This window comes from Poecilia reticulata, chromosome 3, assembly GCF_904066995.2.
Source record: "Poecilia reticulata chromosome 3, P_reticulata-male-v2, whole genome shotgun sequence".
Classification (NCBI taxonomy): Eukaryota; Metazoa; Chordata; class Actinopteri; order Cyprinodontiformes; family Poeciliidae; genus Poecilia; species Poecilia reticulata.
This window is the reverse complement of record NC_088832.1, coordinates 33,753,758-33,781,296: the sequence shown is the minus strand read 5'-3', so window position 1 is coordinate 33,781,296 and position 27,539 is coordinate 33,753,758. Positions and strand designations below refer to the sequence as shown.

The window sequence follows — 27,539 nt, the reverse complement described above, 5'->3', positions numbered from 1 at the left end:
TTCTTACGATTAATTGGATAAAAACAATTATGAAATAAAATATTGGTAAATCTTCCATAACACCAGTGTTACTATCGGATATCAACATCAGTCTATTTTTTCCACATTTGAGCTTCCATACCAGTTACTTTTTTGTAGACCGGGGGAGCAACACGGGATATTTACGGCTCCTCCGTTCAGAAACTCATCTACCAGCCATGTTCCGCCTCCCGTTTGTTCAGACCGGGATGATATAAGTTTATAGTGCGGTTCGTCCGTAAAGCTGCTCTTACCCTGTAAGCATCAACCCTCAGCCGCCCGCCGTGTTCAGTCTCTCCGCTCACCTGTAGAAATCCTCCTCAGCTTCTTCCCGCCGTTCAACCAGCAGCTCCGGAGCAGAAAGGCTGCCGAACTCCCGGCATCGCGCCGGTCATTTTAAGGATGTTTATTGGTCCCACAAAAACGATGAAAACCCGGAATTATCACCAATCAGTAAAATCCCCGCCGGCCGAACTTGAAGATTGGACGTTATGCCGCTAACACGTAGCTTCCGTCAACAACTCAGAGGCGGAAGTCAGAGCTCCGCGCAACGCAAATAATGTTCCGGCTGAAACACGGTGCGCTAAATGATAAAACATAAACTAACGAAGCTTCGAGGCAGGTCAATTTTCCTCGAGGAATTTTAATAATCGAGGTACTCGAATCACTCGAGGAATCGTTTCAGCCCTATTAGAAACCCTTTTTTTCTGACCCATTTACACCTGTGAGGCGGTTTAGCGAGATATTTTCTAAAACAAAAGACAGAAGAATCAGCATCTTAATCCTGATTCAAAAAAAAAAACAAAACAAAGCTGCAACATTAGCCAGGCATAAATGCAACAAACTCCTCATGATGTGCTGCTGTTTGGGTAGAAGGTGCAGAAAAGATTTGCAGGTTTGTAACATGACTCCATGCAGGCTGCACAGAGATGCAAACATGTGCAGGTGGTGGAAACTGAAGCTTCCTGCATCAGTTCAGCTACCAAGTCCAAAACCCAGCTGCTAATATGATTAACCGTGCAACCAAGACACAGAAGGAAAACATGTTTCTCCTGGGATACAGCTCCAAATTCACATGGAAAGAGTTTTTTCTTTAAAGCAGGGATGCCAAAGCCAGACCCTTCTTCAGCAGTGGTGTCGAACTCATTTTCATTTTGGGCCGTATCGAAAATCGGAATGTTCTCAAAGGGCCGGTTGTTCCAGAATATATTGATAAAAACCATTAAATTGTTAAAATGTTAATGAATAGATGTTTCAGCATCTAATAAGTGTTTCTTAAAGTGAAATTATATTGATAATTCACACTGATTAGTCCAACCAGGACTTTGTGATTGTTTTTGTGGTTTTTTTGCTATCAAAATCATAGATTTTGTAGTGACAAGATAGGAATATTTGTCAGGAATTTTTACAATATTTGCGCTAATATATGATGTTAAATGTGACTTTTTATTAATTGCTGTATCAGTCACATATATAACTTGACATCAAGTGAGGTTAAATTAATGTTTTTGTCCAGTTTTGAGAAAAAATGTCAGTAAAATCAGAAAGAATGTGGGGATCTGTTGATTTTGTATGAATTTTGTGTATTTGTGAAAAACTGGAGGGACTTATTGATGTAATCTGGAGTCTGGAGGGCCACATAAAAAGCTACGGCGGGCCAGATTTGGCCCCCGGGCCTTGAGTTTGACACATGCGTTCTACAGCATGTCGATGCTCCACTTTCACTCAAGTAAAAATACTCCTAAAAGTGCATTTTTCCAAAACGGTACTCGAGTAAATGTAACTAGTTACTACCCAACTCTGAACACAAATAATGGCTCCCAAAGTGATAAAAAAAATCACAGTTTATAGGAAGCAGGGAGGAACGTGGATTTGTTGCATCACAATATTTATCTCTACCGTCTCAGAATGATATCCAGGCATCAAGCAGCTGAATCAATGTGACATTTATTTCTGCATATTTTAATTAAAAAGTGGCATAAAAAGCAAACTGAGCCGCAAAAATCTACGAGGCAGGAAAACCAAAACTCTATTTTCCAACCGTGTCAGATTAAAAAGCTGGTATTTAACCCAAGCCCTCATATACACTGCAAAAACTAGACAAAAATAACTGGCATGATTTTATGTCAGCTGTAGAAACGCTTTAGAAATAGCTAATAACTGCACCAACATGACATTTCTAGAGAAAATACATTAGTACACTTGGAAAAAGACTAAAATAAGTAACTTTTCAGAAATCTGAGCTTTTTAAACACAGTTTCTTAATAATGATGAAGTATTACCAACTCCTGTGGCAGATTATTTCACTTAAAACATTTTTCTATAAGTGAAATAATCTGAACTAGAACGTTTTCATTTCGTTTAACAAGTTATTGCCTTAAAAAAGCTCCTATAACCCGCTGAACGTGTAGTTTAGCATTTCTTTTCTAGTGTATTGACATATTTGCAGTAGAGTCCCAGTGTTTCTCCACCCTGGTCCTCAGCGCCCCCCTGTCCTGCATGTTTTCGCTATTTCCCTTCTGCCACACACCTGAATTGCATCTCTGGGTGGTTAACAGGCTTCTGCAGTAATTGACGGTCATGCAATCATTTGAATCAGCTGTCCTGGAATAGAGGCACATCTAAAACATGCACAGCAGGGGGGCGCTGAGGACCAGGGTTGAGAAACACTGCAGTAGACCAAAAATACTTTGTAAGATTTTGTGTTTTTGCACAAAATCTGGCTCTTCTTGGCTCTTCTTATATTTTGTAACAAACTGACTCATTCCTCATCTGCAGGAGGCTTTTCAAGTCCGAATGATTCATAAATCAGACTTACTGGTGGCTAAAACTAAAAAAAAAAGATTTAAATTTTAGAAGAAAGCCCGTTACTGCACAGTGGTGCAGTTGGTAGAGCTGTTGCCTTGCAGCAAGAAGGTTCTAGGTTCGATTCCCGGCCCCGGTCTTTCTGCATGGAGTCTCCATGTTCTCCCTGTGCATGGTGGGTTTTCTCCAGGTACTCCGGTTTCCTCCCACAGTCCAAAAACATGACTGTCAGGTTAATTGGTCTGTCTAAATTGCCCCTAGGTGTGAGTGTGTGTGTGCATGGTTGTGTGTCCTGTGTGTCTCTGTGTTGCCCTGCGACAGACTGGCGACCTGTCCAGGGTGACCCCGCCTCTCACCCGAAACGTTAGCTGGAGAGGAACCAGCAACCCTCACGACCCCACTGAGGGACAAGGGTGCAAGAGAATGAATGAATGAATGGATGGATGGATGGATGGATGGATGGATGGATGGATGGATGGATGGATGGATGGATGGATGGATGGATGGATGGATGGATGGATGGATGAGTGGATAGATGGATGGATGGATGGATGAACAGATGGATGGATGGATGAATGGATAGATGGATGGATGGATGAACGGATGGATGGATGGATGGATGGATGAACGGATGAGTGGATAGATGGATGGATGGATGGATGAACAGATGGATGGATGGATGAATGGATAGATGGATGGATGGATGAACGGATGGATGGATGGATGGATGGATGAACGGATGAGTGGATAGATGGATGGATGGATGGATGGATGAACAGATGGATGGATGGATGAACGGATGGGTGGATAGATGGATGGATGGATGGATGAACAGATGGGTGGATAGATGGATGGATGGATGGATGGATGGATGGATGGATGGATGGATGGATGGATGGATGGATGGATGGATGGATGGATGGATGGATGGATGGATGGATGGATGGATGGATGGATGGAAGCCCGTTAAGAGCTGTGAACTGAGGCTGGCTGACGGCGGCGCCTCTTCCTGCCATCTGCAGGAAGCTGCGTCTGACTCACATGAGCCTTCTCCCTGCGGGCCTCCAGCAGCTTGTCGTGGTAGTGCTGAGCGATGGACGGGTCCACGTCTGTGAGCTTGGCGGACGGGTTCTGCAGCATGTCCAGGGTCCTCATGGGGTCGCCTTCGTCCAGCGCCTCGTTGATCTGTCCAATGGCAGCAATTCCTGCATGGACACAGAAAACACTGAGACTGAGCCGCTTCACCCTCGTTATTTATCCTCGTCAGCTTTGTTGATGTTATTTAAAGGGGACAAAATTCACTTTTGTCACGTTTCTGTATTTGCATTTGGGTCTCAACCGTTTCTACATTTTAACCCTCCTGTTATGTTTGTTTCTGAGGTACAGCAGTAATGTTCGTGGGTCAATTTGACCCGGGGAGAGTTTTATCATGCAATATGGTGTCAGGAACCAAAAAATTCCTCCAAAACATTTTTTTATCTCATTATTAACTCCAATACTAAACGTCTCAGTCAAAATTTGTGCAATTATGTTTTTTATTTCTCAGAAATTAAGGATTAATGACGACAACTTACTCAGTTACTCATTTGGACATAAAAAATGGGATTTACATTTTTTATGTCCACACAAAAAAACAATAATTTCCTTGAAAGTGATCTTTGGTAAATTTTTTTATATTACATTTACATTTTTTTTTCAAAGGGTGACACTCTTTATAATTGAACTTGAGACACACATGCATACAAATGCTGTATGAACACCTGCTGCTTTCTCGCAGTTCATTGTGAAGTAAAGAGAGCAGAGAGAAAGTGGGTTTGTGTGTGTCTGCGTGTGTCTGCGTGTGTGTGTGTTGTGTTGTGTTGTGTTTGTGTGTGTGTGGTGTGTTTGTGTGTGTCTGCGTGTGTGTGTGTTGTGTTGTGTTTGTGTGTGTGTGGTGTGTTTGTGTGTGTCTGCGTGTGTGTGTTGTGTTGTGTTTGTGTGTGTGTGGTGTGTTTGTGTGTGTGTGTGTTGTGTTGTGTTGTGTTTGTGTGTGTGTGGTGTGTTTGTGTGTGTCTGCGTGTGTATGTATGTGTGTGTGTGTGTTGTGTTGCGTTTGTGTGTGTGTGGTGTGTTTGTGTGTGTCTGCGTGTGTGTGTATGTGTGGTGTGCTGTGTTGTGTTTGTGTGTGTTGTGTTGGTGTGTGTGTGTGTGTGTGTGTTGTGTTGTGTTGGTGTGTGTGTGTGTGTGTGTGTGTGTGTGTGGTGAAATAAGGTTCATAGCTGTAAGGAAACAAACAGAATTGGACATTTTTAATCTTTTTTTGCACTTTTAACTTGACTGCCGGGTCAAATTGACCCGAACAGCATCGATGTAACAAGTAGACGCAGGGGGGGCTGCAAATGTGTAAAATGAATAAATGTTCAATTTATATGTAGAGTTCACCTATTAAGACAAATAGAAAAAGTTTCATGCAATAAAAATACTTGCAACTATTTTTAAAATATTTTTAAACGGGTCAATTTGACCCGCAACATAACAGGAGGGTTAACATATTACAAGGATTAATCTCTTGTTCCACTGGTGGATTATTTCACTAACATCAGTACCGAAAAGGATTTTGTGTAAAAACAACGTTTAGACCAGTGGTGCCCAAAGTGTGGCCCGGGGGCCATTTGAGGCACTTGGGCTGATTTCGTGCGGCCCTCCAACTGTTAATCTAGAATCATGCAAATGTGACCCGTCCAGACTTTAACTTGCAGTGAAAAATGTTAATTTGTCTTTTATGAAAAGCAGAAAGTTTATTCTGAAAAGTCGACTTTGCTTTGCTTTTATCCGATTCATTAAATTTGACTAAATATAGAAAAGCTTTGGAAAGAAAGTGACCCAAACGCTGTTCCTACACCGAGAATAAATTTGTTCAATCGACCCAAAAAAAAAAGCCAAATCCTTTCCAAGTTTTTGATTTGAATTAGACAAAATCGCTCCATTAAAATATGAAAATAAACATTTTATTTTCTCCATTTTAAAGTTTTATGTTTCTGGCCTGCAAAGACTGTTGACTCGATAATTTGGGCCCTCGTTGCAGAACGTTTGGACCCATCCTAACCTGCTCAAGGAGTCGTAACAGGTCACCTTGAGGTAGCTTGGCTGAGCAGTCGGAGGCCTAGTCAAAGTTTTGCAGGTGTGAGGCTTACGTTCGTGCTCCTCCTGCACGGCCAGGTTGACCTGGTCGATGCAGGCCTGGATGTCGTTCCAGGTCAGATACTTGCTGCCCTCCTCTTTGGCTGCGGCTTTCAGGCGCATCAGGTCGTCCATGTACCTGAGCAGCAGAGGAGACAGAAACACGTCAACCCGTCTGTAGACGTCCGACTGGAAGCGACCCGGCTGCGTGACCTTTGACCCCGACCTCTGCGCGTACTCCTCCTCCACGTTGCTGAGCCCGGTGACGGAGCTGGCCAGCTGCCGCCACAGGGCGGCCCGGTCTCCCACCTCCAGCGCCTCGTTCATCAGAACCACGGCGGAGAGCATCTCCACGGCAACCAGCAGCTCAGGGTGGGTCAGGGAGCCCTGCAGGAAGCGGCGAAAAGTCACATGACTGATGATGTCATCACTGCAAATATGTTACAGTGTGAGAGATCCATCGACTTTGGATGGATGGATGAACAGATGGATGGATATATTAATAAATGGATGGATGGATGGACGGATGGATGGATGGATGGATGGATATATTAATAAATGGATGGACGGATGGATGGATGGACAGATATATTAATAAATGGATGGATGGATGGACGGATGGACGAACAGATGGATGGATGGATGGATGGATGAATGAATGGATATATTAATAAATGGATGGACGGATGGATGGATGGACAGATATATTAATAAATGGATGGATGGATGGACGGATGGACGAACAGATGGATGGATGGATGGATGGATGAATGAATGGACGGATGGATGAACAGATGGATGAACAGATGAATGGATATATTAATAAATGGATGGATGGATGGATGGATGGATGGATGGATATATTAATAAATGGATGGACGGATGGATGGATGGATATATTAATAAATGGATGGACGGATGGATGGATGGACGGATGGATGAACAGATGGATGAACAGATGAATGGATATATTAATAAATGGATGGATGGATGGATGGATGAACAGATGGATGGATATATTAATAAATGGATGGATGGATGGATGGATGGATGGATGGATGGATGGATGGATGGATGGATGGATATATTAATAAATGGACGGATGGATGGATGGATGGACGGATGGATGGATGGACGGATGGATGGATGGATGGATGAACAGAAGGATGGATGGATGGATGAACAGATGGATGGATATATTAATAAATGGATGGACGGATGGATGGATGGATGGATGGATGGATGGATGGATGGATGGATGGATGGATGGATGGATGGATGGATGGATGGATGGATGGATGGATGGATGGATGAACGGATGGATGAACAGATGGATGGATGAACGGATGGATGGATACATTAATAAATGGATGGATGGATGGATGAACAGATGAACGGATGAACAGATGAACAGATGAACGGATGAACAGATGAACGGATGAACAGATGAACGGATGAAGGCTTTAGTAAATCAGGAATTTGGGATTCGTCTAACAAACTGCTCTCTGATCTCTGCAGGTTCCTCTGAGGTCAGAATCGCTGAGTCATGCTAGCTCACGTTATAAAGCATCGGTTTGTGCCGAGTCAGCGGCGGTTATCGTGTTGCCTCGGGTCGGCCCGTTTGGCGGCTGGTGCCGTCACCTCGGCGCTCTGCTGCTGCAGACAGGCCAGCTCCTTCTGGTAGAGGTCGGCGGCGCCGGGGTGAACCTCGGGCAGCTGGGCGTCCGGGTTCATCAGCTCCTCCACCGTCTTCTCCGGCTCGCCCGCTCCGATGGCGGCGTTGATGCGCTCCACCGCCTTCAGCACTGCAGCAGGCAGGAGGTCAGGGGTCAACAACGGGAACGGACACAGCTGGGAGATGAGCTAATAGATTTTAGCGGACTGGACGTCATGTGACGTATCGATGAAATAAAACAATCACACGAAGAATCAGAAAAAGATGCTAATAACTGTTAATATTATCACAGCTAGTTAAAAACAGGATCCTGTTTGTAAAGTTACACAGTAAAAAATGAACAGCAATATTTGAGTTTAATATTCCATTTTCACTGATTGGCATGCCAGTTAGCATATTAGCTAACCATTTAGCTAGCAACCAAAATATTTAGCTAGGACCAAAGTATTAAAACTAAAACTAAAGAAAATTTACAAGCTAAATATTTAGTTGGAAACCTAAATATAGCTTGCTTAAATGTTCAGTTTGTAAAATAAATGTTTAGTTAGGAAAATAAGTATTTAATATGGAGCTAAATATTTAATTTGAAAGTTGAATATTATTTTTAAAATAAATATTTAGCTTGTAGATTAAATATTCAGTTTGGAACTGACATATATAAATAAGAGAACAACATGGTGAAAATATGACTTTCAAAATTAACAACCATAGTTCGAACATTTACAAACAGCACAAAAAGATCAATAAAAGGTTTTATTTAAAAATCGCTAAGGAAGCAGGACGTAGGTCAGCTATGCTAGCTTGAAGCAGGACGTAGGTCAGTTATGCTAGCTTGACCATGATAGCCGTAATGCTCGGCAGTTCGGTGTGTTTTGGTTCACTTCACACCAGCAGTCAGTGTGTGAAGCTCTTACTCTTCAGGTATCCGGCGGCGACCTCGTTCGCCACGTCCACGCCGCTCTGCAGCTCATCCTTCGTTAGGGGTTGTCCAGGAGACACCTGGCAGGGAGAAGAGATGAGGAGGAGCCAGGAGAGCTAATCTGGGATAATCTGTGTGTGTGTGTGTGTGTGTGTGTGTGTCTACCTGCTCTTTGTTCTCCCTCTCGCCCTGCAGCTGCTTCAGGTACCAGCCTTTGTTCTCAGGCTGCAGGTTCTGGACTCCGACGGCCTTCAGAGCCTCGTACAACTTATCCTCATCTCCTCCAACCAGAGCCTCCTCTGCCGCACTCAGGGCGTTGCTCACTGCAGGAGAAGGGTCAAAGGTCAGCCAACGTGTCAAGAAAAACAGCCTGTGCATGCAGCGCCTTGCAAAAGTGTATCACATTGAAAATGCTGAGCCCAATAATACCGAAAAAGAAAATGTAGGAAAAAAACTGGTGAATGGAATCGATTATTTGGGATTTAAGCAAAGAATAGAAGCTATTAAAATGATGCTGACTCTTCATTCAGACGATACCTAACCGATACCAAGTTTCAAGCGAAACAGCCAAAGATTAGGTTTAAATTTGGCGGCTCTTACCGTTGACCATGTTGATGTTGCCCTGGATTTCTGCCTGAGTCAGAAGCTCGTCGTAAATGTCTCGCTCCGCTTCGGCGTTCTCCAGTTGCTGCAACACGAACGACAGCATTTTATCAGCTTCGGACAATAAAAACAGTCACTTGGAAGGCTGGGCTCGGTCCAGCTGGTTGTCATGGAGATTAAAGTATTTCTCAAACATCCAGGTATGTTTGTCATCACTTATAATAAGCTACGACGTTGGTTCCATAATTTCAGCCTCGGCATTCTTACTCGTTTTCGTGATCTGGCCACCTTCTGCCCCTTGGCTTGGTAGAGCGTGTCGTGGTACTTCTGGGCCGAGACCGGGTCCAGGTTGAGCAGCATGGCGTTGGGGTTCTGCATGGCGGCCAGGGTTCCCTCTGGGACTCCCTGGTCGATGGCCTCGTTGATGGCGATCACCGCAGCGTGCACTGAGGACGGAGGAGCAGAGAGGTCGGCCATTTTTAACTGAACTTGGATCAACTGGGTGAAGGGAAAAAGTCTAATCGACTCATTTAATCCCACATAAACTGTAATGATGATTAATTAATTAATCTCCACTGGCTGTTTAAATCAGACCGACAGAGTCTGAGGTATATAAACTAAAAGCTGCTGAACCTGGAAGAATTATTTCTACATTGTTCATATCGTTTGAACATATGGTAACAGATTAATCTCTTCCTGCTGTTGGCTGCTGCCACTGCTGGGCAAATATAGATGTCAAACTTGTTTGCTGAAAATTTTGTGCTTTTTCAAATGACATTCCTTTCAAATAATTAAAATATGGCCCATTTAAATACCATTCTGCACCTCAGAACCCAAACATTTATTTTCCGTTTTCTACTCCTGTCAGGCTAAAACCAACAGTCGTAAAACTTGATGTGAGCTAATTATGCTAATGGTAGCAGGTATGTTACACACAGAGCAGCTCAGGAGCGATTAAGCCTCTGGTGTTGACATGTTGGGGTGGGGGGGCCCCCCAAATGATAACATAACTAGGGCCCCAAAAAGGTTTTATCCGGCCCTGTCTGCCATTTTTATCTTATCACATAAACTGTAATGATGATTAATTAATCTCCACTGGCTGTTTAAATCCGATACGTGTCGATTATTAGTGAGCTGCAGGGGTAATAAAACAACATATTTTAGTTTTTTGCAGTGTATAACTGTAAAGAGCTGCACAACAAAAACACAAAACCTTACCAAGTATTTTTGATCTGGTTTCCAGTGCAAATATATCAACACATTTCACTAAATTACAAGTAACTTTTAAGCCCAATATTTGAGCTTGTTTTAAGTAAATAATCCTTAATACAGAATAAAAGTACAAGCAGATTAATTCACTTAAAAAAAGACATTTTTCTCAAGTAAAATATATTATTAAGGCATTATTGATTTAAAACAAGCTCCTGTCTGTTGCTGACAAGTCAGTTTTGTCTCATTTTGGGTGGACTGAGATATTTGCACTAGAAAATGGACCAAAAATACTTGGTAAGATTTTGTGTTTTTGTTGTGCAGCACTTACACACTGCAAAAACACAAATCTTACCAAGTTTTTCTGTCTGGTTTCTAGTGCAAATATCTCAGTCCACTTGAAATGAGAGAAAACTAACTCACAACTAACTTTCAAGCACGATATAGAAGCTTGTTTTAAGTCAATAATGCCTTAATATTGATGGAAAATACTTGATTGATTGGCGCATTATTTCACCGGTGACATGGGAAACATTAGTTGTTGTATGTCAGTGTTTCTCAACCTTTTTCGGGCCAGCGCCCCCCCCCCAGCCTTTATCCAGGTCCCTCACCGCCCCCCACCAAAGAATTTGTAAGTTACTTTGCACTGACAATTATTTTATTATTAATGTTACTATCATTATTATAGACGTTTTGAATCGGCGCACCGATTATGTTTTTCCCGGACACTTCAGCGCCTTGCGCTCCTTCACTTCGCGCACATAACGGGGTCAATGTAGCGAGTTTAGCGCTAAACGTATCGGCGTCTGGAGGAGGGGGGCTGGGGGGGGCAGGGGGGGGGCGCGGCAGTTTTTTTCTTCTTTTTTTTTTTTTAAGCCCCTAAGGTGCAGGGCGGTCGGGAAACATATCGATGGGGAAAAAGGCAGACTGACATAAACCTTTTAAAACAACGGAAACAATTTCTGCATTCTGATTATTGAAATGTAAAAGTGCTGTGTTGTTCTATCACCCCCGTTTCATACCGGACCACTTACAGCTCCGGTGTTAACGCTATAAAATGAACGCCCTCTATCGTGGTATAACTCATGGAGGGATTACTTTATTTAAATGTGTTCATTTTTCAGAGGGATACAAAGTGAGGGTATCGTGATTTTAATAATTACATGTTTATAAGAGCGATTCTCTGTTGTCCTTCCATGGAAGCGTCCAGCTTTCAAACGAAAATAAAACACTTTTTAATACAAGTTGCTGCTTTGACATGATCACAGAACTGCCAAAACATATGTAGCTACATAAATACCAGGCAAAGTGAATCACAGCAGCGTCATCAGCCGCTGTAACGCTGAACTGATGCGGTGAAGCTACAATCACTGAATAATAGAAGAGCTGCCATCGATACAGCTGCAGCCAAGCATGATTTAATGTTACACAATACAGTTTTACCAAGTTGCTCAAAGTCTAAACTGGTATTGTTGTGGATTTAAGGTGTAAAGTTTACCGTCGACCAAACGCCCCCCAAAGGCATCCCAGCGCCCCCCTTTTGTAAAAATGTCCGCCAGCGCCCCCTGCCGTCATCCGTTTCCTCATTATTAAGGAATAATTTAATTAAAACAAGCTCCTGTATCTTGCTGAAAAGTTACCCAAGCATCAGCTGTGTCTTATTTTACGTCTGCTGAGATAATTGCAGTAGAATTGAGTCTTGGTACGGTTTGGTGTTTTTGCAGTGTCAGGCCCTCCCCGCCCCCCTCCCTCCCTCCCTCCGTTGACATCAGAGCGCGGCTCACATGCAGCTTCGTCCACCGACAGCTCGCTGGCCAGAATCCCTCCGATCTTGCTGAAGGCGGGCATCTGGATCCCGTACTTCTCCAGCTCGTTCTTCATGTTGTTGATTTCCTCCTCTGCAGGAGACGACACAGAGCAGAAGCAACAACATTTGTTACGGAGTGAAGGTTTCTTCGAACAAAACGGAGGCTCGTACGTCTTTTACTGAACCTTTCTGTTCAGTTCTTTATTGAAGAGAAAAAAATGGCGACAGCTGATGACGGCAACAGCTGTTCGTAACCAAGACAACCAAAATATCAACAAAGCAAGATAGTGATAAAACAGAACCAGACACTTAAGCATTCTTCAAAATAAAAGACTTCTTCTATTCAAATAAATCATGTCTTGCACTTAAATATATTTCACTTCATCCTTGTAATTATATACAATCATGTTCAATTCAATTAATAATAATCATGTAATCTATGCTTAACATCTAATTGTAAATCAGTCACTTATCATACTGAACAACATATAAGTGTAAAAAAAAAAGTCACAACAACATTCAGGGGCTGCGGTGGGAAAAGCAGTAGGAAAAAGCCGGGACGGATCGTTTGACAGCGGGATTCCTGAAGCCGCCACAGACAGGAAAACCTCTCACTGTTACTAATGACTTTCACATTTCCAGCTGCTCCTCCTCTCCTTCTCCTCTCTCAGGGTTTTACGGCGCGAACAGCTCCGCAGTATTTAAACTTTCATTTGAACTTCACAAACAAGGGAACATCTGTAACGCTGACGACGACACAGATCGGGTTAAAAATAGAAAGCCTGACGGAAATGGAGGCAGACTCCTCCACTTACCCGTGAAGGCTACTTTTCCATAAAGATCCTGGATCTGCGGAGCCAAACCCAGCTTGAACAAGTACAGACTGTTGAAATAATAGAAAAACACGGCATGAGGTCGAGATTATACAGAAACTGTAGATGAGGAAGAAAAATATGTGCAACATCGTTAATTAATCTGATAATTGGCACATTCTGCAAATTTTTTATTAAACTACTTAAGCAGTTTTTTATATATAAAATATTAGAAATGCAATAAAAGATGGAAATAGATGATTCAGTTTCTGTTTTAAATAAGAAAATAAACATTTTATTGCGTCAAATGCGATAACAGCAATCCTGTAGTGAATTTTGAACATGCAACTTGAGGTATTTTGAGTAAAACATGTTAAAATATATATATATATATATATATGTTTAAAACTCAACTGACAGACAGTAACGTGTACAAACAGAAAACAATTACTGACTGTTATTGATGATCAGGACGCGTTTAAAAGCCGTTAAATCCTTAATGTTTCCACACAAAACCTTTCCATTCTGGCTTAAATGTTTGCTTTGGCTTCCACCTTTGAATACCTGCATTGTTCACCTCATGACAACGTATTTAAAACAGGTTTCAGGCCAACAAAGCCTGAATGGACAGGTTTTTTTTTCTTAAAATGCAACCAGAAAATAACTCCATCTTTCCACAAACAAGCAGGCTTATAGTGGCCAGTCAGACCAACCGCAAGGAGGAGGAATCCAAGCAGAGCTCTGGGTTTGACTTCAGCGTTTGGGTTTTTTAAATGACCGACAGGCGGAGAGCGAACCGACCTGAGAGCGTGGATGCAGTAGACGCAGCGCGGCATGTTCTTTCGGTCGTATATGTCTGTGGTTTCTGGGTAGAAGATCTGAAACAAAAGCAGTGAGGTAAGAAAATCGGCGTCATGTTGGAGCATGAAGATGAGCTCATGGTGGGAGTCACACAATGTTCACGATCATTTACACGCCCAGCGGCAAAACTCACTGCTTTGGAGTCAAAAACCTCCTTTACACTGGACACGGGAACCAATAGCCCCAATTTTCCTCTACGACCCCAATCAGAGTAATTCTCGTGATATTAGCGATTGATTTCCACTTTTTTTGGGAGCAATTATCCATCCATCCATCCATCCATCCGTCCATCCGTCTTATCCGGGGTCGGGTCTCGGGGGCAGCAGCCTCAGGAGGCCCAGACTTCCCTCTCCAGCCTCTTCCAGCTCCCCCAGGAATCCCAAGGCGTTCCCAGGCCATAGAGAGACATCGTCCCTCCAGCGTGTCCTGGGTCTCCCCTCCTCCCGGTGGGACCTGAACTCCTCACCAGGGAGGCGTCCAGGAGGCATCCTGACCAGATGCCCGAGCCTCAACTGGCTCCTCTCGACGTGGAGGAGCAGCGGCTCTACTCTGAGTCCCTCCCGGATGACCGAGCTTCTCTCTCTAAGGGAGAGCCCAGCCACCCTGCGGAGGAGGAAACCCATTTCAGCCGCTTGTACCCGTGATCTCGTTCTTTCGGTCATGACCCAAAGCTCATGACCATAGATGAGGGTGGGAACGTAGATCGACCGGTAAATCGAGAGCTTCGCTTTTTGGCTCAGCTCTCTCTTCACCACGACGGACCGGTACAGCGCCCGCTTCACGGCAGACGCTGCCCCAATCCGCCTGTCGATCTCCCTTCTTCCCTCATTCGTGAACAAGATCCCCAGATACTTAAACTCCTCCACTTGAGGCAGGACGACCCCCCTGACCCGGAGAAGGCACTCTACCCTTTTCCGGCTCAAGACCATGGCCTCGGATTTGGAGGCACTGAGCGATTGATTTCCACTTTTTTTTGGGAGCAATCATCAGCATTTAAAAGTCCTTTGAAAGAGTCGTGCTCACCTTTGGCAGTCCCTTTTCTGCCATGGCGTTGAGCCACTGGATGACGTTGTCCGTGTGTCTGAAATGGAGGCCGGTCGCCTGCAGGAGACAAACACAGCATCAGAACTGGAGAAAACACCATTTCTGTCTTTTCAAAAGCTACAGTTACAGTTTGGCGTTGCGAACTGTAAGAGGAAACCTTATTCATCTAAACGCGTGTCGCATGAAAACGAGTCTGTGTGCTACAGCGTCTGGTAAAAGGATTTACACTGCGAATCCTTCACACATTTCGTCTTGTTGCACGTCTACAGAAATCTGTGCGTTTCACTGGATTTCATGCTGCAGCCCCACATCAAGAACATTTAGGCGAGAAATGTGGATTCCAACAATTAAAAGTGATTTATTCTGCTTCTTTTAAACTCTAAATCCAAATAAGCTGCTGCTGGTCCCGCACCGCCCCCCACCACCTCAAACCCGCATGAAAACGGCAATTATACAACCACACATCTTTGAAAAGCAAAAGTGGAGCCTCCTGGTCAACCTACAAGAAGGCAGCAAGTGGTTTCTGGATGGTGAGTCAACAACACAACATTTGTCTTTTTCAGCAGCCATTGTACAGTGCATGCAGCTTGGGTTGCTAGGTAGGAGGTTGAGCTCCGCTGGGGTTGCTAGGTAACCGCACCAAAAGGCATGAACTTATTACCAAAGATAGTTTGGTGTTCTTTGGAGGTTCTTAAAGCGCTCAGGCCGTTTTCAGAGGCAGTAGAAACCCAAAAGGAAATGTAAAAACGTACAAGATGTGAATTTTGCATGATAGGTCTCCTTCAAGAATAAAAATGTTTTTTTTTAACGAAGATGGAGAAATCTTAAGGTCAGCCACCATTTTTAACAGATTACAATTCACACTCTTGATCACTTGGTGCAGACATTTTTCTTCCCATTACTTCCATTGCAGAAATGTTCCCCGATTTGAAAACTTTGGTTGAAGTGGTGCTTGTAATTCCAGTCTCCAGCGCGGCAGCAGATTCATCCTTCAGACCGACAGAGTCTGAGGTATATAAACTAAAAGCTGCTGAACCTGCAAGAATTATTTCTAGATTATTCATATAGCTTGAACATATGGTAACAGATTAATCTCTTCCTGCTGTTGGCTGCTGCCACTGCTGGGCAAATATAGATGTCAAACTTGTTTGCTGAAAATTTTGTGCTTTTTCAAATGACATTCCTTTCAAATAATTAAAATATGGCCCATTTAAATACCATTCTGCACCTCAGAACCCAAACATTTAATTTCCGTTTTCTACTCCTGTCAGGCTAAAACCAGCAGTCGTAAAACTTGATGTGAGCTAATTATGCTAATGGTAGCAGGTATGTTACACTCAGAGCAGCTCAGGAGCGATTAAGCCTCTGGTGTTGACATGTTGGGGTGGGGGGCCCCCCAAATGATACCATAACTAGGGCCCCAAAAAGGTTTTATCCGGCCCTGTCTGCCATTTAAAACTGATTATGATGCGAGTTTCAGTCAAAATGACAAACAACAGAAAAGTCCAGCTCAACCTGTGGGTGATGTGAAGAGTTTGACTTTAAAATATCATCATATTTGTTCTCATCCGACTTTTCTTTCAACAGACGATCACTCTTCCACATTTAACACCCCAGACTAACCTTTCCTGATTCACCCTCTCAACCTTTTTACTGTATTTTATTGAACGTAAAACAAACAAAGCAAAATCTGAGCTAGCCTCAGTGGAAAACATCTAAAATCTCCTGACCTTGTAGCGCGTCTGCTCACGGTCGTAGATCTTCTTGAGGGAAACCGTCTGCGGGGCAAAGAAGTTGCCCAGCTTGGCCAGATAGACGCCATTTCTCAGCCCCTCCTCCAGCTCCGTTGTCGGGGGCAACTCCTCGTCCAGACAGGCCTCCATCCATCTGCGGAGGAGAGCGGAGGCATGCATGAAGCCGACGACGGGACGAAGGCCGATTCTGCACAAACCTGTAGGGCTCCAACAATTAATCAGATTAATCGCGAATAATCAATTAGTAAAGTAATCATAAACTAATTTATTCATTGTTAATCGGAGGATACGGAGTCAGAAAAGGGCCATCCCTTCCATCCATCCATTTTCTTACACCCTTGTCCGTCAGTGGGGTCGTGAGGGTTGCTGGTGCCCATCTCCAGCTAACATTTCGGGCGAGAGGCGGGGTCACCCTGGACAGGTCGCCAGTCTGTCGCAGGGCAACACAGAGACACACAGGACAAACAACCATGCACACACACACTCACACCTAGGGGCAATTTGAAGAGGCCAATTAACCTGACAGTCATGTTTTTGGACTGTGGGAGGAAACCGGAGTACCTGGAGAAAACCCACCATGCACAGGGAGAACATGGAGACTCCATGCAGAAAGACCGGGGCCGGGAATCGAAATCAGAACCTTCTTGCTGCAAGGCAACAGCTCTGCGTCTCAGTCCATCCATCCATTTTCTTGCACCCTTGTCCCTTAATGGGGTCGTGAGGGTTGCTGGTGCCTCTCCAGCTAACGTTTGGGGCGAGAGGCGGGGTCACCTGGACAGGTTGCCAGTCTGTCGCAGGGCAACACAGAGACACACAGGACACACAACCATGCACACACACACACCTAGGGGCAATTTGGAGAGGCCAATTAACCTGACAGTCTGTGGGAGGAAACCGGAGTACCCGGAGAAAACCCACCATGCACAGGGAGAACATGCAAACTCCATGCAGAAAGACCGGGGCCGGGAATCGAACCCAGAACCTTCTTGCTGCAAGGCAACAGCTCTACCAACTGCGCCACTGTGCAGCCCAGAAAAAGGCCATTTGTTGTTAATTGAAATAAAAATGTACAAAAAACAGAAACTTGCTTTAAAGATGAAATAAAAAACTTAAATGTTTCCTCATGTGGCAATTCTGTAAAATTTCTCTCGTTAAGCACTTTTTTTGCCATCCATTTAGAAATTGGCTAAAATAAAAACACCATCTCTACGCCGTCGAGCAGAAAAGGCTGAACGTTTCACAGACTGAGGTTTGAAGGATTTTTTGTATCTTTAGTTACTATAAAATTATAGTTTTCCTATTTAAAAAATAGCATTTTTATGTTATTTTTTATTACATAAAGGCTTAAATCTGCAGGATTCATTTGATCTGCTTAATCGATTAATCGATTACTAAAAATACGCAGCATTAAGTCTGTAAAACAGCGAATCTGAAACTTAAAAGTGATGTTCTGCACTTTCTGTCTGATGATTAATTAGTTCAGCGCTCAGTCAGAGCTCCCAGCATTCCTCAGGAGTGACATTTCATTTCTTCTAGGTCATATTATGAAATCACATTCCTGCCGAGTCAGCGCCGGGCCACGGAGGAGACGCGCTGCGCTCCCTCACTGCTGGATTCAAACACCAGCAGCAGCGCCTGGCTCAAACACACCGCTTTGACAAACCTGCTGCAGTTACAGACAGTTGGGATGTTTGAGAGTTTGAACACAAGATGTCGTGAAACTCTGCGCTCACTCAGAAACCTTGCTGCTCACCAATATGCTCCACTCTCAAAACTATGCAGAAACATTTCTCTCCTGTTTCTATCATTTCTACCTATGAAGGTAAAAGCCAGAACCAAATGAGAGGTCGGTTCATTTATTTCCTGCACAATATCTGAGGTATATAAAGTTTAATTACTGCAGGAGAAAAGATTTCTTTGGATTTTCCATTTCACACTGCAAAAGCAAAATCTTACCAAGTATTTTTGTCTAGTTTCCAGTGCAAACACCTCAGTACACTTGAAATAAGGCAAAACTGAGTTATGAGTAACTTTTTACCAAGATTCAGAATTTATTTTAAGTCAATCGTTGCTTAATTTTACTTGCAATACAGGAGAAATATCCACCAGTGCAACCAGAACTTTTTCAACAGTTTTAAGGAACTACTGACCTAAAACAAGTTCCCACATCTTGCTGTAAAGTTACTTGTAAGATAATTTTGTCTCGTTTTAAGAAAACCAACAAATTTAACTAGAAACTGAACCAGAAATACTTGGCAACATGTGGTGGTTTTGTAGTTTAGCTTTATTTTTCCATCTCTCAGAGGAAAACTAGAAGAAAATCGGAGTTTCAGCCAATAGAATGTCGGCGTGTCGCTGTGACATCACTACGGTAAGCTAGTTTTACTAAAAGTGTTCATGCCAGGCGATTTGGACAAGACAACTGTCGACAGATAAACATGTTGGAAAAATATTTTCTTCTTGTAAAAGAGCGTAGCATTTAAAACACGCAGCAGTGGAAACGCGTCCTTGATGTACGGAGCGTCACGCTCGGGTTTATCGTCACGTTCGCTTTCATTGATGTTCGTTTAGGTTTAGTTGAAGAATCAGACTTTATGTCGACATTGTCCATGACTGTAGCAAAATTACATACTTATATATTGTGTTATACAACAGTCTTCAGTCAGAGGCTTATTCTGAACCACTGTAATACAGACTGCTACAGGAGATCCTTCCTGCCCACAAACACCGAGTTAATCCCTGAGGGAAATTAAGTATTTTTGAATTTCAAATCATATTTGAAAATTTGAAATTAAAACAACAATTATTTGCCAAAATGATTAAAATTCAAATAAAAAAAATTTACAATAAAATATATTTTGTCATCTTCATAAATGATAAAATTACAATTATACATAACAAACAGACTTTATCATAAAAAACACAATCTCCATTTACACACGATAAGATTTTTACAATTTGATCCAAAACCTCAGCTCTGACTGGGAATCTGGATTTCCATGAGGATTTTCCCAGTGCCAGAGCAGATTCAGTAAAGTCCCATTAAAAAAAGAAAGAAAGGAACACAGCCTCTCCTTTAATGTGCTGAGAAAACACTCCCACTCCCCTGCTGCTGCTGCTAGATGCTAGCAGCTAGCAGCAGCAGCTAGCAGCAGCTAGCAGCAGCAGCTAGCAGCAGCAGCTAGCAGCAGCTAGCAGCAGCAGCAGCTAGCAGCAGCTCCAGCAGCTCCAGCAGCAGCAGCAGCAGCTCCAGCAGCTCCAGCAGCAGCAGCAGCTAGCAGCTAGCAGCAGCTAGCAGCAGCTAGCAGCTAGCAGCAGCTAGCAGCTCCAGCAGCAGCAGGTTTACCCAGGTCCTGGGACGGATTAAAGGATTCCTCTGCTCCTGCAGACCAGCCTCCTCTGCATGCACACACACGCATCTCTGCTGCAAGAGCTGCAAGAACAAAAAGGGGCTTCTGAAGGTTTTACTCATCAGCCTCATCTCAGGTGCAGTTTTAACCCAAAACAACAGTTAAACAAAAACCACACCCCAAACTAACCAACAACTCTGAGCTGCTTTTAATCTGCCTTCATCAGGACAGGAAAGTCCCAGAGCCACTGGACTGTTTAACTGCCAACCAGGACTTAAACCATTAATCGGATTAATCAATTATTGACGTAATTGTCTAAGTAATTTAGTAATTGATTCATTGTTAACTGGAGTAGGCCATTCGGTGAGAGAACACCACACTCAAAGCAGTAATTGAGCATAAACTATACAAAAACAAAAACATTTAGCATTTAAGGTAAATTAAAACCCAGAACTCCTGAAGTCGCTTTTAGCTTCATTTAAAAATAACAATAATCTCCTACTAAACACATTTATCTGCCATGCTAACTAGCCTTTGCATTCATTACAGGCTGTGCTGTCAGGAGGCAGCTGCACCGTTAGGAGTGTTGATTGACAGCGCTAAGACCCGCCTCCTGGCTCTGATTGGTTGTTTCCTGTTAGCACCACGAGGAGAGAGGGGATCATTTTTTCAGATTATCCGTCTCGTGTTGTACTTCCACAACAAATACATAAAAATATTCACACGCTGCAGCTTTAAAGCAGCTGAACAAACTGTGTCTTATTTTCAACATGGAGCCTCAATTTCAGAGAGTTTCCCAACACTTGGGTTTTCCTGAAGCCTCTTGGTCTGCAAACAAATGTAAGGGCGGGCGGCTAACACCAGCTGAAACAACTTCCCTCTCAGGAAGTCGTGACATGGGGGCTTTCAGACAGGCCTGCCATTGAGGCCGGGGCGACCGGGCCGTGGCGCGGCGCCGGGGCCCTTCTCTCAGGAACAAGCCCCCACTTTCACTCTCTGCTGGCGCAGAGAAAGGCTCCATAAAGACTCCTAAGTAATGACTCTTTATCAAAGCTACACACTCCTTCCAGCCCAGCACAAACACGGTCACACCCTCCACTTAACCAGCAAGACCTGCAGCTCTGAATGGGATTTCAGGACGCCTTTCTGAAAACGGCTCAGGAAACAAATGTACAGTTGTGTTCTGGACTCCAGCAGGCATGTCTGCAATTCAAAATACAGCCACAGATACGAAAACAACGACTGGAATCCTAATAATCACTCGAAGCATGAAGGTGTAGCTGCCTAAAGGTTACAGCTCCAACTCATTCCACACATTTTAAAGCTGTGAGAAGATTTACAGAGAAAGATGTGCCTCTTCTCTGACGCAGTCAGAAAGTTGAAGGCATTTCTGAATTATGGCTTAAGATCGTAATTACTTCAAAAAATAAAATGTCATGAAAACGTACGATTAGATTGAAATGAAAATAAATTAAGTAAAATATTCTGGAAATAATCGGATACATTTCTGTGAATCCTATAAGAAAATAGCGTGCGCACATTGTAGCATAAGGGAAATGTAGAATTGCTGCTAGGAAGCTGAAGTCAACCCAGAGGTCAGAGGTCAATCTCATAGGAAGAGTTCTTCTGCTGACCATCATCTCTACAGGAAGAGGCTCCGACTTCAGGAAACGCTGTGGCCAAGTCCAAAACGTCCCTGCAGGACGTTACAGGACTCCTCATTCAGGCACAAAATAAATTAAAACAAACGACACAAAAATAAAACAAATTTCCTCCACAAAGATGAGAAACGTTGAACTTTTTGCGCGTCCTGAGTTTCAGTGAGAGCAGCTTTCCGCTTCAGTCGGTGCAGATAATTATGGCCAAGCTAACAGAACAAAAGTATTGTTGTCCTGCTGAAGGGAGCGGCCCAAAAGGTTTGACTCACCGATTAAAACAAAACAAAAGGGCCAGTCGAGTCCACACCACGCTTCAATAAGCAGGAAGACAGACAACACCTTGTATCTTTTTCTTAGAGATGAACTGGGATATTTATAGATGTGATGCAAAAGGTTTTGGGAAAAAAAAAAAGACTGTAGGAAACATTTTGAAACTGTTGCACATGAAAACATCTGCTTAATTTCAACGTCTTATCAGAAACTCATGCTTCCAGTAAGGCAACGTAAAAACCAGAAAAGCATTCAAGATAATATTCAGCACTGATATTTCCACACAGCGTTTCTCACAGGATGGAGATTTACTTTCAGCACATTTACCGTTTAACAAAATAAGTTGATATGGAAGAAGAATTAGAAACAAATCAAATCTGCGTCACATTTTCTCAACTCTGAACTACATGAACTTTGCTAAACTGTTGACAATAGATGTCAAAATAACAGGAAGCCAAGTCTAAAGGTCGGTCATGGATCAGATAAATCATCACAGGAAGAACGAGCTCCAACTAACCTGACAGCAAAAACAGATCAGTTTACATTTACATTGAAGCTTTGAATTTAAAATACTTTAATTATGGGAGATTTAAAAAAAAAAAAATCAGTGTGAAGTAAAAATTGACTTTACTGCCACGTTAACGAGGAGAAGCAAAAGCAAATGAGGTGGATTAGCAGCGTTTGTTATCCTGGATATGTTAAATATGAAATATTGAGCTGCTAACATCAGAGTCTCATGACAACAATCTTCAGTCAGAGGCCTCTTCAGAGTCGTTGCAGGACTGACTGCTACTGCATCACCATGCATCAGCCTCTGAAGACGTTTTGATGATACGAGTTAAGGTCGCCACGGCTGCACAGTGGCGCAGTTGGTAGAGCTGTTGCCTTGCAGCAAGAAGGTTCTGGGTTCGATTCCCGGCTCCGGTCTTTCTTCATGGAGTCTCCATGTTCTCCCTGTGCATGGTGGGTTTTCTCCAGGTACTCCGGTTTCCTCCCACAGTCCAGAAACATGACTGTCAGGTTAATTGGCCTCTCCAAATTGCCTCTAGGTGTGAGTGAGTGTGTGTGTGTGTGGTTGTGTGACACCCTGCGACAGACTGGCGACCTGTCCAGGGTGACCCTGCCTCTCACCCGGCACGCCAGCTGGAGATGGGAACCAGCAACCCTCCTGACCCCACTGAGGGACAAGGCTGTAAGAAAATGGATGGATGGAGTTAAGGTCGCCATTTTTTCATAGACCGACAATAAAAACCAACAGTTCTAGGTGCAGAGAAGGTTTTATCTCAATACATGTGCATTATGGGACTTCTTCAACAGTTTGCCAACCAACTGCCTCAAACCGTTTCTTCTAAACAAATGCAAAGCAGCGTTGCTTCAAGCTGGGAAACCCCCTCACGATTTACATGCAAATACGAGCACACGCATCACAAAGGCAAACACACAATAACCCTGGACAAACAGATAAATCTTTACTGCATGTTGAATAAAGAAAGGCGGAAGTGCGATCACTGAATAGCTGGAAAAGCTCATTACATGAGGCGGCGCAGACATCCTTCTCCTGCTTCTTTCACTTCCTTCTACCTTTAATTTCAACCCAGATTAAACCGACTCGCCCGACTGAAACAGTGGGAGAAAAGTGAAAGAATGAGAGCCAAGTTGTCCATTACATGCTTTACTGGAACACTGGAATCTGACCTTATTCTGTCCGCTGAGCCTCAGCAGCAGCTGGACTCGCTGCAGCCTCTCGGTTTAAAGTCCCAACGATGGAGGGCGAACTGGAAAAACCAAGACAAGGTCTCTGCACAGCCTCACACATTCCCAGACTGAAACCTGAGACGCTTTCCAGCTGTTTTAGCAGAGAATGGCTCAAAACGTGAAAAAAATCTGTCATTTTTAGCTTCCGCGTTCAGTTTGTTCCACAAACAAACATCCTGGACGTTCAAAATAAAGATCAAAATCAGCTTCTGCTTAGATTGGGTGAAAAAGGCTTTTATTCTGAAAAACTGCTGTACGCCTGCAGCTTTTAGCGCATATTGATGCAGCCGTTGCAGTTTTTAGCGAAATGTAATCAAAGAAAACAGAAACATTGTTAATAAAAAAAAATGTCTAAGACTTTATTTCTCTGTAAAAATCTCACCCTTAATGCAAGATTTTTAAGTTATGGGGCCAAAACAAAAATATCCGTTTATCTGTTTTCCCACCATCAGCACATTTAGCAGCACGTACACGAGGTTGATTGGCAGCGCCAACATCCTCCTCTCGGCTCTGATTGGCTTTTTTTTTAATTTTTTTTTTACCAGAATCGGTGAAGTTTTGTCTCATTTGTCTCCCAACATGCTGTCATAACATGGAGGCAGTTTTAATAAATATGGGAAATTAATATTTTTGTAAAAGTTTCATGAAGGATTCACATAAAAACGAAATTTTTAACCTTCTCCAAAGTGAAGGAACCCTCTCAGATTAAAAGCAGCAGGAAACCTGGAGAGGTAAAAGGTCCAAACAAAGCCCGACTGCTGCTGCTGCTGCTGCTCTGAAAGGTAAATGGTCTCACGTTTCACCGGCAGCCAGGTGAGATCCAGGTGAGAGGCGGGAGGCTCGGCTCCTGATCCCTCTCCTTTCACTTCCTTTTGTCCTTCCCTCTCTCCGTCCCGCTTAGCGCCGGCCCGGCTGACTCACACACGTTTGCCCCCCCCAGAGGCGTCCCCGTTTCCACGGAAACAACCTTTACAAAGGATTACACAAAAACCACTAAGAGCAGCGTTTAAGAGCAAACGAGCTCGTTTACGAGGCAGATTAGCAGGCAGACGAAGGTCAAGGTCACATGGACTGAGACGAACGCGAAAGAGTTTTAAACGTTTCAGCAAATCCGTTTTCTTTTTTTTACGTTGTTTGAACTCTTGAAGCAAAACGATAAACTGAAAAACACGACTGATTTTTCCTCTTTTTTGAGTTGAAAAAAGTTCTTATGATCTGGATTGGAAGCCAGATTAAGAATATTTTATTTCATGTGGATCTAGTTTTAGATTTAAACAGTTCCAGGGAGAGAAACGGCTCTTCGCCCAGGGCGCCTGTGAGTCTGGGGGCAGCATAAGCACATCAAAAAGAATCAAACCTGCTTTTTTTTTTTTTTTTATCTGCTAAAGCCAATATCGGATCCGAGATTCCAGTTCAGTGATAAATTAAAGTGATATTTCACCGTTTTTGAGGAATATTAACCGTGTAATGATTTGGCCTGATCAAACCTGAGCTGCACTAGAGAAGACTCCCTAACACACAATCTGATAATTGGAAAATTTACGACAAAAAAAACAGATGGACTCTGCAAAAATCTGCACCGATAGCGATGCCTTAAACCTTAAATGTTCAAGTTCTGTTTGAAAACAGCTAATCTGGATTAAAAGAGATTAGCAAAGCAAACATAGAATTAAAGTTACATCAGAAAAATGAACAATATGCTCAATAAACGGCCTGTTTTTTTCAGTGTGTTTCAATTTAAATGTGCAAATCTTTCTCCTCATCTCGAGTCTTTGAGGCTCTGAAAATATTTTTACACTAAAATGTGTCGTTACAATTATACCAGTAATCAATAAATCAATTAATCACATGACAAGCTAATTTGCATAATTTCTTTTTTCTCTCTTTCTACCAAAAACTGGATGATACAAGTTTTCAGTCTGGTGCTTCTTTAGCCTTTTTTTGAATGATAATTTTGTTTACAGAGACTTCATAATTGATTTTATTTGTTTATTTATGTTGTATATTTAAAACGTCGTCCACTTCCAGTGTTAAATGTTCACTGGAATTTAAAGTTTATTGATTTTAGAGGACGTCTTTATGCGTTACAGTTCTTGAAAAAGTTCTGAAAACAACCATAATGTTATTTATTGCAATAACTTCTTATAGGAGAGAGAAAAACAAGGATTATTAAAAAGTTTCAGGATTTTTGCTCAGATCAGACGGACTTTTCTGAGCGAACGGGGTCAGAGGTCAGATGCCGTCGCCCTCTGAAGGTTTTCGACACGTCAGTCTTGAGCCATTGTTCCCCATCGCACCGACACAACGTCAGCTTACATAATCTCCCCTGCAGCGGCTGCAACACGTTTGAGACTTTTTCAAAAACAGGAAATTACAGGCAAACAGCCGGAGCTTCAGGAGGAACTGGGCTGGTCAGGCGGCGCACAGAAAAACTGAGGGTTTCCAAAATAAAAGCCTCCATTTACAGGCGGATTCACTTCAAACCCTCTTATCTGTGTTTTCAGAGAGGATGAGTGTCATAATAAACACTTCAACATGCATGATGGATTAAAGATTAAACATTTAGAGATGAGTCATCTGTAAATTGATTTGAGCGTTTCTGATGTCATTTCCTGTCCCATCTGTGCTTATTGTTATAAAACTGAATTTAACTGAGTCTAAATTTACTCTCCTGACATGAACTTCCCACGCTGACCTTAAGCTTTTATTCTGGCGGGTCGTTACTTATTTTAGCTTTATTGTTCCAGAGCAGAGAGTTTATTAAAGTCATGATGACGACATTAAAATGCTAAAGTTTTACCTTCCTCACTGTAAATGAATCATCCAGAAGCAGCAACTTTTCATAGCTTTTTGATTTATTTATTAATAAATTTCACAATGTGGAATCTGTTTGGTATTGTATCGAAATCAGACAATATTTATAGTTTAACTGTAAAAAATTATAAACAGGCTTACATATTGGTCCCATATTGGTTAAATCTTTTTTTTAAATGTTATTTAATCTTCTATTTTTACCATCTGGAGGAAGAAATGATTGTAATCATAACTGTAATTAGGCCCGTCGTGATAACAAAAGCTGCTGGACGATAAATTGTCCAGAAGCAGGAAGTCTTTCCAGAACAATGCAGACAGACCGATTTGATCAAAGTGGAGAAAACTGATTTTTATAGGACTGGGTGACAAACAAAATCAAGATTTTTAAAACCAGATCCAGTTTAAGTCCATTTTTTTCTACAAAAAGACATTTCAAATGACAGAGAGTAGTTCCAAAAAGTGGCTTCTATTTCAGTCATCCCTTCTGCTAGCTGTGTAACGGAAAATTACCATAAAAATTACAGTATTTTATTCTCTTTTATTCTCTTTTCCAGAAGAAAACATCTTAAAAATTTAGAAAAAACTTAAATAAAAGTGTTTTTATTTCAATCATTCTGTTTATTATACAACAGAAAAATATTACAAGAAATCTTCCTTCTTATCTCAAATAATTAAAAAGATGTTCTTGCATTATATTGCTCAAAAATTGTTTCGAAACTACGATATTATCGTTTTATCGCAATAACTTCTGGACAATTTATCGTCCAGCAGCTTTTGTTATCACGACGGGCCTAATTACAGTTATGATTACAATCATTTCTTCCTCCAGATGGTAAAAATAGAAGATTAAATAACATTTAAAACAAAGATTTAACCAATATGGGACCAATATGTAAGCCTGTTTATAATTTTTTACAGTTAAATTATAAATATTGTCTGATTTCGATACAATACCAAACAGATTCCACATTGTGAAATTTATTAATAAATAAATCAAAAAGCTATGAAAAGTTGCTGCTTCTGGAT

At 42.4% G+C, this 27,539-nt stretch overlaps 1 protein-coding gene across 1 annotated transcript in view; it reads right to left on the bottom strand.

Moving 5' to 3' along the window:
• iqgap1 (IQ motif containing GTPase activating protein 1) overlaps positions 1-27,539 on the bottom strand; it is a 68,742-nt gene that overhangs the window by 25,825 nt on the left and 15,378 nt on the right. The window contains exons 3-15 of the mRNA XM_081605533.1: positions 16,643-16,799; positions 14,892-14,969; positions 13,809-13,885; positions 13,011-13,078; positions 12,173-12,286; positions 9,447-9,625; positions 9,177-9,264; positions 8,742-8,899; positions 8,572-8,656; positions 7,624-7,787; positions 6,209-6,369; positions 5,997-6,121; positions 3,865-4,028 (exon numbers count right to left, since the gene is read on the bottom strand). Coding sequence (XP_081461659.1) covers positions 3,865-4,028; positions 5,997-6,121; positions 6,209-6,369; positions 7,624-7,787; positions 8,572-8,656; positions 8,742-8,899; positions 9,177-9,264; positions 9,447-9,625; positions 12,173-12,286; positions 13,011-13,078; positions 13,809-13,885; positions 14,892-14,969; positions 16,643-16,799 — 1,618 coding nt within the window. The remainder of the gene's footprint in view (positions 1-3,864; positions 4,029-5,996; positions 6,122-6,208; positions 6,370-7,623; positions 7,788-8,571; positions 8,657-8,741; positions 8,900-9,176; positions 9,265-9,446; positions 9,626-12,172; positions 12,287-13,010; positions 13,079-13,808; positions 13,886-14,891; positions 14,970-16,642; positions 16,800-27,539) is intronic.